At 42.0% G+C, this 15599-nt stretch overlaps 1 protein-coding gene across 1 annotated transcript in view; it reads left to right on the top strand.

Annotated features, from left to right (window-relative positions):
• Positions 1-3660: 3660 nt before the first annotated feature.
• Positions 3661-15599, top strand: part of atp1a2a (ATPase Na+/K+ transporting subunit alpha 2a) — a 112265-nt gene continuing 100326 nt past the window's right edge. Inside the window, exons 1-4 of the mRNA XM_084057115.1 lie at positions 3661-3788; positions 5652-5726; positions 8167-8226; positions 12847-13050. Of these exons, the coding sequence (XP_083913241.1) occupies positions 3777-3788; positions 5652-5726; positions 8167-8226; positions 12847-13050 (351 nt within the window). The 5' untranslated portion in view covers positions 3661-3776. The remainder of the gene's footprint in view (positions 3789-5651; positions 5727-8166; positions 8227-12846; positions 13051-15599) is intronic.

Here is a 15599-nt window from a genome sequence, read left to right as displayed (position 1 = left end):
ATGACTGATATTCAAAGTAAGTTACACACAACACTGATTCTTCTCAACACATGGGGTTCTCTGGAATATTTTAGAGCAGCTATGATGATTAACAATTAATCATTTGCAGCTCTCAGGTGGTCCGTGGTCTAATCAATACATTATGCACTGTCTGTGTAAATATATAGGAGTTAGCAAGAATGCTAGTTTGCATCCTCAGTCTCTGACGTCATACTCATGGAATGCCCTATACCAGTGGTTTTCAACCAGTGGTCCGGGGACCACCAGTGGTCCTTGAGGGGGTTCCAGGGGGCCCCCAGCCAAATTAATAGTTAGGAACCAAATTGACCCTTATGTGTCTGTAACTCTGAGAGTGTACAAATGGAACCAAATGGACCCTAACGGGTCCACGGGGGGGTGACAGTGAAGTGAATATTGAAGACCTTTTTTACTACCTAAAAAAGAAATGAAGAAAGAAAAGAAAAATACCATTACTGGCCAAATTGTCAAATAGCAAAAGAAGTTATTACATTTTGAAAATAGCTGTACACGCTCACAAGGCCTCACAACGTTGTGAGGCCTTGTGATGATAATGATAATGATCTTTATTCGTATAGCACCTTTCATACACATAGGATATAACTCAAAGTTACACAAAAAAGAATAATAATTGTAGATCTGCTATTTTCACAATATTTATCTGTGGAACTGAGTCTAACTAAATGGTATGCCTCCACTCCTTCATTCCAAGTGCTTGTCAGGGTGGGGGGGGTCCCCAGTTGAAATATGATTATTTTGGGGGGGCTCCCCAGTTTAAATATGATTATTTTGGGGGGTCCCCAGTTTAAATATGATTATTTTGGGGGGCTCCCCAGTTTAAATATGATTCTTTTAGGGGTTGTGGCCTGAAAATGTTGAGAACCACTGGTCTATTATAGAGCTGTTATATCAGAAGAGGTACATTAGTGTCTTACATTGTAACACTTTGATGACTACTTTAAGTAGCCTATTTGTTTAGCATTGCTAAGCCCTGCTATTCTCTTTGTACATCTGTTGTGATAGCGCTGCTGACCCAGGCACTTCTTCCAGCTGTTAGCTTGTCATGTCAGCAACGCAGCAACGTAAAACATATGCTATTCTATTGCACTCAATGCCACATGCTCTGAGGAAGATGCTAACCAAATGGCCAATTTGGAAGTTCATACTAGTTAATTTTTGAACAATAACGACTAATTGACTCATTAATATTGACGTTAATGTGAAATATATGTAGGCTGCAACTGTCAATTATTATCTTACTGATTATTCTCTCAGTTACTTTTCGATCAATCAAACATTTGAGAATTGCGTTTTCATATGTAGCCTATATATTTGTTTTCCCTCCAAATTATTGTTTCCAGTGGTGTAAAGTAACTAAGTACATTTACTCAAGTACTGTACTTAAGTACACTTTTGAGCAATGTTTACTTAACTGGAGTATATCCCATTTTCATTTTGACTTAGAGCATTTTATTTAGAGCTTGAATGCCCTTATTTGGTCATGAACACTTTAGGCTGGTTAGGCCGACTTTATTATTTAGACCTTGCATGCCCTTTTATGGTCGTGGACACTTTAGGCCGGTTAGGCGTAAAATGCATACTGTATGTTTCTGCATACTTCACGTTCTATTTGTATATTTGTATTGGTTGTTACTCTGTTGCCTTTTGCCCTGATGTTGCGTATCTTACTTTGTAGTATTGTTTCCTGTCTGCCTTGTTTACTGTTCCTGTCTTGTCTCTCTTACCCTTGATTGTCTCCGCCAGTATGGTGGAGAGTATGTTTTCGTCTCCGTCCGTCCGTGTGTGTGTCCGTCTGAGCCAAGCTAACATTGGTCAAGCTTCACGTGACAAGTGACAATATGTTGTCACCAATGCTTTGATTGGCTAGCGAGACGCATGATGACATAAAAACCAATAAATAGCACCACACACTTCAAAAAATCATTTATATTTTTTGAAGTGAGCTTCCATCACTGTGATGACCACTGTTGTTTCTAAATATGAATGGGGTGTGATTTTTTGTCTCCGCCAGGAGAGTTTTACCCTCCGTGTATGTGTCCGTCTCAGCCAAGCTAACATTGGTCAAGTGACACGTGACAATATGTAATATAAATAGGTAAGACAGGATTAATCAGAAACAGTACTGGCGGAGACCTGTGTTCCGAGGAGCACATTTTCTAGTTAGTTATGTTCTCCACCTGTGTCCTGTTGTGCCCCAGCCAATCACAGTGTTGATTGTAGTTTGAGTTCACCTGCGTCCTGTTACTCCCCTGTCTATTTAAACCCTGTGTTGGCATTATGTTCTTGTTGGTCCGTAGACCTTTGTTTAGAAGAGTCTGTGTTTGGCGGTTAGCCATTGTGAAGTTGCAATACTTACCTACCTTTGTTAACCAGCCTGTTCGGCTCAATAAATACATTTAAGTCTATCCTGCATTCCTACTCGTCTGCTTTTGGGTCCTTCCCGTTACTCATTCCTGACAATTTTCAAACGTTTTAGTACTTTTACTTGTGGTATTTAAGTATATTTTGATGCCAATACTTTTGTACTTTTACTCAAGTAACATTCTGAACACAAGCCTTTTACTTGTAACAGACTACTTCTACATTGTGGTATTGATACTTTTACTTAAGTAAAACACTTTTTTTCCACCACTGATTGTTTCTACATCAATGAATCGATAAACAATTTAAGTCTGTCACACGTTCTAAAATAGCCAATCTACAAGCTCACAGCGTGTTGGACTATTTCTGCATCCCTAAAACAGCACAGTTCATTAATGTGTGTCGCGTAGAGAGACCTTTTCAAACGTGACAACAGTGTTTGCTAATATCAACAGCTGACAGGAAATGAAATTGGGCCCAAACCGGTTGTTCCCTAGCAACGCCATTCGGTTGAAACGGTCTATAATGTAGGAGTGGGATCTTTTTTAGCACATTCAATCCAGTTAAAGTGCAGTATAACTTGAAGAATGTGCAATGTTTATGTTGTTGTTATTGCTGCTGTGAAAGCAAGCAGGCCCTGTTATCATTCTGCTGTTGACGTCCCATCATGCAACACTCACACGTGTGTGTGTGTGTGTGTGTGTGTGCGTGTGCGTGTGCGCCTGTGCGTGTGCTTGTGTGTGTGTGCACGTGTGTGTGTGGCACAGTGACACTGACTGATTGATGGCTTGTTGTTGTGGCGGCCAGATCAGGTTATTCTGCGGGGGGAACACACACACACGGAATGTGTGTGCGTGCGTGCGTGCGTTGTGTGTGTGCGCGTGTCTCGGGTAGGGGGCATATATATTGAACAGGTGCAGGTACACTACACACAGAAGACCCCTGTGTGTATGTGTGTTTGTGCATGTGTGTGTGTGCATGCGTTGCATGTGTGTGTGTGTGCGTGCGTAAGACACGGAGAGAGTGTGGATAATGAATGGGGGGGTGGTTGGGTTGAGTGTGTGTGTGTGTGTGGGGGGGGGCGCGTACATCTCAGGTTACTTCGACAGGAGGCACTATGGAGGGAGGGGGGTGGGAGTGAGTGAGTGTTGGGAGGGAGAGTGTTTTGGGAGGGATCGATGCCAGGCCCAAAATAAGCCACCAGTGTCTTCCACACGTGGGGGGGTATGTGGGTGGGTCAAAGGGTGTGTGTGTGTGTGTGTGGATGGGTGGGGGGCACCACAGTCTTGGCCCGGGGGGGGCCCTAAGTTCAGTTCTGTCCTTCATACTGTATTTCAACCGACCTTCCGTCTGGGTGTGAATTAACTAGCTAAGCCATGGGTCGAGGGGTAAGTCTCCCGTCTTTATGTTCTTTTTATGCTTAAGAGTGTTCATTATGTATTCATGTATGGGTGTATATCATCTGCATAGAATCAAACCCCCCGCGCATATAGCCTTCTGTCTCAGACTGAGTGGATGATGCATGATTCAAGTTTCTAGCAGTATATTACAGTACACACACGCACACATGCACACGCACACACACAGGCATCATGGAAAAATACTGCCTTGGGGAGATTTTCCCCTCATAATTTTTTTCCCATATCACCCTAAAAGTCTCAGTGTTAAATTGCTAATTTTGTTAATTGTTCATTCTTTTTTTTGTAACTCTGAAGAGTATACAAATGTACTCACAAATGTAATGTACTTACATTGGCATATACTCTCCCGAGTTCAAATTAACACTCAGGTATTTCAACGGCGATTAATTTTGTTTCGGCTTGCTGTTTACTCGCGTAATTACGTAACATTGTCTTTTTTTTTTTTCGTGCCATCAGGCCCGATTCCATTTAACTTTATTGGGCGACTTGCATGGTAATCTGCCGCGCTCGCAGTGGGGAGAAAATTGCTATGCCTGACACACAGATTCCAGGCACTCCTACCGCTCTCTGCTCCTCTCTTTGGCTCTTTTTGATTACTTTTTCAATGTGTCACGCACACACACACGCACACACACACACACACACACACACACACACACACACACACACACACACACACACACACACACACACAGTATCCTTTCACTGACATGCACACGTGCTGCCTGTGTGAGGAGAGTGACAGGGGCATATGCTTTCCGTTGATGTGCCCATTCTTCCACTGTACATGACACACACACACACACACACACACACACACACACACACACACACACACACATACACATACACATACACATACACATACACACACAGACCGTGAGGGGGAAAATAGAAACATTCCGTCTTCACATATTGCTGGTGGATTGAAATGAACAGACACACACACGCACACACACACACACACACACACATGCACGCATGCACACGACGCACACTGGACATTGTTTGTGCGAATATGTTTGTGATAGACAGTGTATATGCATTTAAAATGCTGCTTAGAGTGTACTTAGAAGCATGTGATTACAGCCCCTCGCACACACACACACACACACACACACACACACACACACACACACACACACACACACGCACACACACAGCAAAACCTTGAGTGTAAATGTAAGTCTGAGAGTGTGAAAATAGACCAATTTTCACACTCTCAGACTTAACCACTTTCAACGCGGTGTCCCTATATTGGACACGATGCTGTTATTCTCCACGATAATCAAAAAGATTACAAGGAACCAAAAAAAAAAGAAAACAAATTCAGAGCTAGCCAAAATAGGCGATCTTTGCATCGTGAGCTTGTAGATCAGCTATTTTTTGCTATTCATCGTACGATATAGGCCTTAAGCGGTTACATTTACACATAATTGTGTTTTAGAGAAAACAGGACAACCAGGTGGTGCTCACATGAGACATAAAAAACGGTTCAAAGTAGTTAGAAGTACAGTATCAATGGTGCTCACAGGATCTATAAAATGGTTAAAAGTAGTCAGAAGTATCAATGGTGCTCACAGGATCAAACCGGAGGAAAAACAGACGATCCGGGCACTCGGTAAAAACGGGGGACGAGCCTTTATGGTGGCAACTGGCCAATTGCCAACATGTTTCGACCTCGGAAGGTCGAAAATCGTGTTTTGCTGTGATCACACTTATGTGTAGCTCTGAACGTTCCAGGGTTTTGATGCATGGTTATCTCTCTCTCTCTCTGTCTGTCTGTCTGTCTGTCTGTCTGTCTGTCTGTCTGTCCGCTGCGTCCCCCAGAACGGTGCCGAGGGCGGAGACAAGAGGAAGAAAAAGGACAGGGATTTGGATGAGCTGAAGAAAGAAGTGTCCATAGTAAGAAAAACTTGTCTGTCACCCCCCTCCCCCCATCCCATCCCACTCCATCCCTGCATGCGCTGCACACTGACTGTACTGTACACACAGTGACAGATTCCATAGGCACCGCTCACAAGCTCTCCCTCCCTCAAGCTAGAGTTGTGCCCGGGACACCTGGGTGATCTAACAATGCCATAAATGAAAACGGTTGGCCCATAAACAAGAACGGCCTGTTCAATCTGCTCCAGCGCTTGCCTTATCCCATTTAAGACCGGGAACGCATCTGTGTGTAATATTTTGGCTTTCTTTGGGTTATTAAAAAAAATAACAAATCTACAAGCTCGTAGATGAACTTGTGGATCTGCTATTTTTGAAAAATCGTTTAAGACATATTTTTTTAAAGCGAACATTTTTAACTCTGTTACAACTTCTGGGGGTCCCCGGAACAAAATATTTTTAAATGGGGGTCCACGGCCAAATACATATAATTTTTTGAGAACCACTGATATTATAGCAACATGTTTAAAAAAAAAAAAAACTGTTTAGAAGACATTTGTAGAATCCCCCGGAAGCAAAGATTTTAGTCACAAATGTTCGCTTAAAAAAATACATATTCAAAGATTTGCACACATTTTCATTATTTTCCCCCAAAAATAGCAGATCTACAAGCTCATAGCGTGGCACTCGGTGCCGCGCTATGAGCTTGTAGATCTGCTATTTTTGAATAGCCCCAAAGAAATCTAAAAATGACACAGATGCGTTCCCTGTCTGAATGGGTTATAGTGCTGTCGGATGGGTTCTGACACCATTACAGGCTGGCTGGGGTGAAAAACTATCTGATCAGCTTGGGATGATGGGAGGAGGCCATAGCTGAATGGTTAGAGAGCCCCCCCCCCGGGAGGCCGCATGCAGCTCCCAGGTTCGATTCCAAGTCGGCAGATAATTTTAAACGCTGGAAGTTCTAATGTGGAAAAAATAAAAAATCGCACCCAGTGTGAAGTGGGCGGTGTGGTCACAGTGGTCATCACAGTGGTTGATTCACTTTAAAAAAAACATAAATGTGTTTTTTTTTAAGTGCACAGTCCTATTTATAGGACTTCACATGTGTCATGTGTTTCACTAGCCAATCACGGTGCAGGGTTAGGGGGGTACAATGGTGGCCAATCACAGCGCAGGGTTGGGGGGTGCAATGGGTGGGGGTCCAAACCTCACATATAGGGGCGGTTGCACCGCCCAAAAATGGGGTGTTTGAAAAGCTAAATCGGCCCGCCACCAACATTTCCCATACTCACTGCTGTGATGTCAGAAGGGGAATAATTCCAACCTGACAAACCCTATATATGAACAAATATGCAGACACTTATACCATCGGTATATATTCAGTTTCACAGTTAACAGTAGAGGGGCTTCCATGGCATTGCAAAATGTAGCTGGTTTTGTAATGCTATGTATGTACTGTATGGGCCAATATTGTACCAGCCTGAGTACTGTCAATGCAGCATAGCTCCTTCCTCCTCCGCTTGTGATGTCATTACCGTGCCATTCCATTCTGCTATAGCCGCACAGACACATTTTCACCACATAATATAATATAATAGTCATCTTGTACCAAGGTATACTGTCTGTACAGTGTAGCTACATCCTCCAGTCCAGTCATGATGACATTTATACTGTGGAATTCCACAACTCACGGTTTGACGTGCCTGGCATGCCTATAGATTTGAATGCGTCTGGCCCATGGGACTATGATTGAGATATGTACTGTAATGTATACCTGTAAGTGGTCTGCATGCAGTGGTGGAAAAAAGTACTCACATTTCTTACTTAAGTAAAAGTATCAATACTGCAATGTGGTACTCTGTTACAAGTAAAAAAAAAAAGAAGAATACAAAATGTACTTGATTAAAAGTACAAACGTATTGGTATCAAAATGTACCTAAAGTACCAAAAGTAAAAGTACTAAAATGTTTGAAAATAGCAGATCTACAAGCTCACAACGCGACGCGTTGTGAGCTTGTAGATCGGCTATTTTCAAATAGCTTAGGTATAAAATAGGGCTAAAGTGGTTAATGTATGTTTTATGATATCATGATTTATATTTGAAAAGTAACTAGTAACAAAGTTTTCAAATAATTGTAGTGGAGTAAAAGTACAACATTTGCCTCTGAGATGTAGTGGAGTAAAAGTATAGACAATTGGAAATACTCCAGTAAAGTAAAAGTACCTCAAAATTGTACTTGAGTACGGTACTTGAGTAAACGTACTTAGTTACTTTACACCACTGCTTCCTCTTCATACTGTAGACTGTCCGAAATACTCACGATATTGCCTCCTTCTCTACAGTTGTAAACATTCTGTCACAGACGTGTCACAGACTGCCTGGTCTTGTCTAGGTTCTTGTTGTACTGTATGTGTTACGTTCATGTTCTAGTTTCCACACATTTCTGTTTCTTTATAGGATGACCACAAGATATCTCTGGATGAACTGAGCAAACGTTATACAGTGGACTTAAATCGGGTAACTGACGCACTCACACACACACACACACACACACACACACACACACACACACACACACGCACGCACGCGGACACACACACACACACACACACACACACACACACACACACACACACACACACACACACACACACACACACACACACACACACACACACACAGTGCTGGCTTAAATGCAAGGACATTAAGTGCTGCAGCACTTACAATAATGTCCCCCTCACCTGCTGACAAACTGGTCCTGGGGGAGCACGAAAACGTTTTGTTGCACTGGGCACCACGAAGGGTCAATCCGGCCCTGCACACACACACACACACACACACACACACACACACACACACACACACACACACACACACACACACACACACACACACACTCACACTCACACTCACACTCACTTGCACACTTACACGTACACAAACATGTATGTATGAATGCATGAAACAAGGAAAGATGCATTGCATGCATACACATACACCTGACCTACAGTATATGACACCATTTACACCTATATTTGAAAATAGACGTGAGCTTGTAGATCGGCTATTTTAAACACAAAAAAAAAAGGAAAACAACTGCTCTCTACTGATACAGTAGGTTAAACCATTGAGACCTGAAGCCGATTCTACATGTCTCCTAAATCCCAACAGTTTTCTGAAAAACGTATGTTTCTATATCAGTGGTGCTCAAACTTTTTCATGTCAAGGACCCCCAAAATGATATGCATTTGGCCGCCGACCCCCATCAAAATATGTTGTTCCAGGGACCCCAAGAGGCAACGATTTGAGTTAAAAATATTCGCTTTAAAAATATATATATTCAAAGATTTGCACACATTTTCACGATTTTTCAAAAATAGCAGATCTACAAGCTCATAGCGCGGCACTCGGTGCCGCGCTATGAGCTTGTATATCTGCTATTTTTGAATAGCCCAAAGTGTGTTTAGCTCAAATCTAAAAATGACACAGTTCCAGGTCTTAATGGATTAACATTTTAACTACACAAATGTTGTATGGTGTAGCCTACTCCCTGGCACAAAACATGTTCAGTTGCGTCCACGGCCAAATACTACGTGTCCTTGACATGCAGGAAAACAACTGCTCTACTGATACAGTAGGTTAAAATACATTTTTCATTCATTAAAATAAGGATTGCAGCTTCATTGTCTTCTCAGAGATCTAATCTCTAGCAGCTATAGCATCACACCCCCCCCCCCCGAAGCCCCAAGCCCCCCCCCCACCCTACTGTTACTCTGGCGATGTTCGATCCATCTCGGGTCCTCTGCGCTGCTGCTCCCTGGCTCTGTTTGCCATCTTTAATCCTTATCACAAACGCACACTCACACACATCAGATAGATCCACACAGAGATGTGTTAACGGGCCGATAGCCGTAATAACAAGACGCTCAGCCTTAAGAAACCAAAGGACAGGGTAAAGGGGGTCACCACGCTCCTCCATGGAATGAGGCAGGAGAAATAGCCGGCTAGCGTCCCACTGTAATGGAAATGGATCTGTGTTTAAACATGAAAGCATGCGGCCTCCTTCACCATCACTGCATAATATCGGCGGTTCTTCTCAGACATTTTGAATGCATTTATTGTAAGTCGATTTGGATAAAAAGCGTCTGCTAAATCATTGGTTCTCAAAGTGGGGGTCCGGGGACCCCCAGGGGTACTTGAGGGGGTTCCAGGGGGTCCCCAGCTAAATGATGGACAGGAACCAAATGGACCCTTATGGGTCTGTAACTCTGAGAGTGTACAAATGGAACCAAAAGGACCCTTATGGGTTTGTAACTCTGAGAGTGTACAAATGGAACCAAATGGACCCTTATGGGTTTGTAACTCTGAGAGTGTACAAATGGAACCAAATGGAACCTTATGGGTCTGTAACTCTGAGAGTGTACAAATGGAACCAAATGGACCCTACCGGGTCCATTTGGTTCCATTTGTACACTCTCAGAGTTAAATTAACATTGATTTTACGAAATGAATTGGGGTCCCAGAGGTATGAATGCCATTAAATGGGGGTCCGTAGCCCTAATGCATGTCAAACTGGGGGTCCTTCAAATTAAAATGGTTGAGAATCACTGCTAGAGAGCCGTAGAAACCTTCTCTTATGGGGGGTCCCTGGCTTATCTTTTCAAATGGGGGTCCGCGGGGTAATAAGTGTCAATTTGGGGGTCCTTGACTTGAAAAGGTTTGAGAACCACTCTGCTAAATGAGCGTATTGTAATGTAATTTTCATGTCAAGGTTCAAGATTGTACTGTATTGTTACATCTTGTGTACAGGTACATAAGAGTACAACTTATTTTGCTTTGGATTCCCTCAGACAATGCAGCAGCATAGATAATAGCAACAACAGAATGATGATGTTGAGCTAAAAAGCATTATTTTACACTTTGGGCTATTCAAAAATAGCAGATCTACAAGTTCATAGCGCGGCACCGAGTGCCGCGCTACGAGCTTGTAGATCTGCTATTTTTGAAAAATCGTGAAAATGTGTGCAAATCTTCTGAATATATATATTTTTAAAGCGAACATTTTTAACTCAAATCTTTGCTTCTGGGGGGGTCCCTGGAACAAAATACTTTGATGGGGGTCCGCGGCCAAAAACATATCATTTTGGGGGTCCTTGACATGAAAAAGATTGAGCACCACTGATATAGAAACTTACGTTTTTCAGAAAACTGTTGAGATTTAGGAGAATTGGCTTCAGGTCTCAATGGGTTAAAGAAAAGAGAGTGCAAAAAGAGCAAAAAGAGAATGAAAAGAGCATCAATCAAATGTGCATAAAAAGAAAAAACTTGGTTGTATACACCAACAGCATTTATTCCTTCAGTAGCTGCCCTAACTTTGTGTACACAACTTCACAGTATATTCTATATTCAGCATTAAAGAATCCCCAAGGACCCCCTGCATTGATGTGTATTTGGCCGCGGACCCCCATCTGAAAATAATTTGTGCCAGGGACCGCTAAATGGCACCTCTCCTTTTGAGGTGCCAAGTCATTTTAGATTTGAAACCACTTTAACCGCTATCTTATACTTGGGATATTCAAAAAATTACAGATCTACAAGCTCATAGCGTGGCACCAAGTGCCGCGCTACAAGCTTGCAGATCTGCTATTTATTCATTTTTAAATTGGGAACGTTTTTATAAATTTTTAAGCGAAAATGTTTTAGTCAAATCTTTGCTTCTGGGTATTCTAATGCCTTCTAAATAATTCTTCTAAAACAGTTTTTTGTTGCTATACTATCAGTGGTTCTCAAACCAAGGACCATCCAAAATTATATGTATTTGTCCGCGGACCCCCCCCCCCCCCCCCTCTCAAAATATGTTGTTCTAGGGCCCCCAGAAGCAAAGATTTCTGAAAATAATTGATATATTCAAAGATTTGCACACATTTTCACACTTTCTTTACCAAAAAATAGCCAAAGAAATCTAGTGATACAGATGCGTTCCCAGTCTTAATGGGTTAAGGACGAGAGAGAAAGATGACAACCAAAACCTAACATTTCGATAGCCACGCTTGCCTCCCTGCAGGAGGAAAAAAAACACACAACACAACATGGTCTTGCATAAATAAATAGATACAAGACAGTAAAACACATCAAAAGGGTTGCAGTCAAGTTAATCCATGCGGTCGTAAAGTTCAGCAGTGCAGTCAGTCACAGAGTTCATTATTTACATTTTGGCAGAGTTTCAGCTGTTGAACAGCCTTCTCTGTGGAAGAATTCCGTTTGCATCAGGTGCCTTCAGATAACCCATTAAAACCGGGAATGCACCTGTGTAACCACTTTTTTAACCATTATTTTATACTTTGGCTATTCAAAAATAGCAGATATACAAGCTCATAGCGCGGCACCGAGTGCCGCGCTATGAGCTTGTAGATCTACTATTTTGAAAAATCGTGAAAATGTTTTCAAATCTTTGAATATATATATATATATATATTTTACATTTATTTTTTGTTTTTATCCCACGATTTTGTAACCCTTTTTCACCCGGTGACAATTTTCTAAGTGATCCTGGGCGCTACACTCCCCCCACCAGCCCAGGGAGCCCAGGACCGAGCTCATGCCTCCTTCAATGCATGAGAGCCAACTGACCTTCTTGTGACCTGACAGGGAATATATATATATTTTTAAAGCGAACACTTTTAACTCAAATTTCTGCTTCTGGGGGGTCTCTGGAACAACATATTTTGAGGTGGGGGTCCGCGGTCAAATACATATCATTCTGGGGGGTCTTTGACATGGAAAAAGTTTGAGAACCACTGATATATAGCAACAATAGTTTTTCAGAAAAATGAAGACATTTGTTGTGACATTTGACAGTTGCAAATGTTCGCTTTAAAAAATACATACATTCAAAGACTTGCACAAATTTTCACGATTTTTCAAAAATAGCAGATCTACAAGCTCATAGCGCGGCACTCGGTGCCGCGCTATGAGCTTGTAGATCTGCTATATTTGAATAGCCAAAGTATAAAATAATGGTTTTAGCTCAAATCTAAAAAATGACACAGATTGCGTTCCTGGGTCTTAAAGGGATAATCCGTATTTAAACCTCTGAACGTGTGTGTGTGTCCCTGCATCATCATCATCATCATTCAGGGCCTGACCACCGCCAAGGCTCTGGAGGTGCTGGCCCGGGACGGGCCCAACGCCCTCACCCCGCCCCCCACCACCCCGGAGTGGGTCAAGTTCTGCCGCCAGCTGTTCGGCGGCTTCTCCATCCTGCTGTGGATCGGCGCCATCCTCTGCTTCTTCGCCTTCAGCATCCAGGTGGCCACGGAGGACGAGCCCGTCAACGACAACGTGAGTGAACGCACACACGCAAAACGCACGCACGCACGCACGCGCACGCACACACGCGCATGCACGCACGCACGCACGCACGCACGCACGCACGCACGCACGCATGCACGCACGCACGCACGCACGCACGCACGCACGCACGCACACACACACACACACACACACGCATAGGCCTGTCACAATTATTACATAATCGTCTAATCGTAATTATTTTTGGATAATCGTCATAATCGTTTCCATGTTGAAACATTCTCACACATTTTCAAATATTAAAAAAGGAGAAATAGCTGATCTATAAGCTTACAATTATGGTTAATGTTAACCACTAAACCTTTTTTTTTAATTGTAAGCTTGCAGCTATTACTGTTTTTTTTTACAATTTGTTTAAAAATGTCAATAATTTCTTTGTTTATTTCAGTTATTTGTCGTATCTGAACCTGTGCAATTTGAATTTTTGATTATGAAGCCTAAAAGGCATCATATTATCCAATGTTCAACGCCCAAACACACAGTTAAATCGTTAATAGCAATTATTTGAGTGACAATTAATCGTCAACTTAAATTTGTAATCGTGACAGCCCTATGCACGCACGCACGCGCACACACACACACACACACACACACACACACACACACACACACACACACACACACACACACACACACACACACACACACACACACACACACACACACGCACACACACACACACACACACACACACACAGACACAGACACAGACATGCACGCGCACACACACACAGACCACACCAGAGGGAGCGACCATAATCTGGTACCACCCACATTTAGACATGGGAAACAAACATGGAAAAGTTTTCATTACTGTTCTGCCACCAAAATGTGGAATATGTCCTGACAGTGACACCATCCATTTAAAAGGATGTGGAACGCTGGTTTCTTTCCAAATTGGCCTGAAAAAACATCTATCAGGAGACCACAAGGGGAGGGAAATGCAATTTTCCCATCTCTTACAAAGTGTTTGTACACACACACACACACACACATACGTTTCAAGGCGTTGTGATGTGCATGGATATGCCACCAGGGGCAGCGCCAAAAATGGTGTTCCATGTAAAGTCATAAGCAGTATTGGAAAGGCCTATTTTTTGGTATTCTGCAGCTGTCACATAGGAATGGGTTATTGCCTGCAGTCACAACATTGATTGGGTGTACTTCTAGTTTTAAGTCCTCCCTAAAGAGTTTTCTAAATACCACATGACGCTGATTTTGCTAAATGATGTATTTTCTTGTTTTTTAACTGTATTTATGGGACCGCAATGGAAATTCTTGTGCCATCCTTTTGACTAAAATGTGCATGTTTTTGGTTGTACATATGCTTGTTGTCAATAAATCAATACAAAACACACACACACACACACACACACACACACACACACACACACACACACACACACACACACACACACACACACACACGCTGTACTTGAGTCAAAGATACTCCACAGTCAAATATTATACCACTGCAAGTGAAAGTTGCTCTGTCAAATCTGTACTTAAGTTAAAGTACTGGAGTACTTGCTTTAAAAATACATTAAGTATTACGATTCAAATTCAGAAACCCCCCCCCCCCCCCCCTCCCAACAAATTCAAAGATTTTCCAGCAAGAAATATAAATAATAGTTGAAATATCACTATTTTGGCCATGTGATGTGGCACGTTGTGAGCTGGTAGAGCTGCTATTTCACAATATGTGAAATTGGGCTTAAGTGGTTTATTCATAATGTACTTGTTCCCTTACTATAAATGTAGTGCAGTCAAACGTACAATATTTGTCTTTGAATATGTAATGGAGTGAAAAGAAATACAGATGCTCAAATGTCTTTACTTAAAGGTAGGGTAAGTTATTTTCTTTGGTTAAAATGATAGTACTCATTGCTATAGGGTGTTTGTTCAGTAACAGGAGTCTCCATGTCTCTCCAGTTCTTTAAACAGAAAATGCATTTTCAGGTCAGGATACCGATTTTCATCCAATCAGGAAAGAGAACTCGGTCAGGATACAGATTAAACAAGTTAAATTGGAAATGATGACACAAAGAAATGAGCAGACAAAAGTCAAACTGGAAAACCTATAGAAATGAAGCTGATAAATGGGTACTTTCTCCTGATTGGCTGAAATGTTGTCACATACTGTACCTGAAATAGAATCTTCTGTTTAATAAAGATCTGGAGAAACAGGGAGACTCCTGTTACTGAACAAACACTCTATAGCAATGATTATTACTATCAGAATATAGAGCTTTAACCTTTTAACAAAGGCCTTTTTGTTTTAACCAAAAATATCACTTACCCTACCTTTAGGTACTTAACCCATTAAGACCTGGAACTGTGTAATTTTTTAGATTTGAGCTAAAAAGCATTATTTTACACTTTGGGCTATTCAAAAATAGCAGATATACAAGCTCATAGCGCGGCACCGAGTGCCGCGCTACGAGCTTGTATATCTGCTATTTTTGAACGTTTGTGAAAATGTGTGCAAATCTTTGAATAGATACATTTTTAAAGCGAAC

Source organism: Gymnoscopelus microlampas (genome assembly GCF_963454915.1).
Source record: "Gymnoscopelus microlampas genome assembly, chromosome: 5".
Classification (NCBI taxonomy): Eukaryota; Metazoa; Chordata; class Actinopteri; order Myctophiformes; family Myctophidae; genus Gymnoscopelus; species Gymnoscopelus microlampas.
Note: the sequence above shows the minus strand (reverse complement) of the source record. Positions and strands in the feature narration are given on the sequence as shown.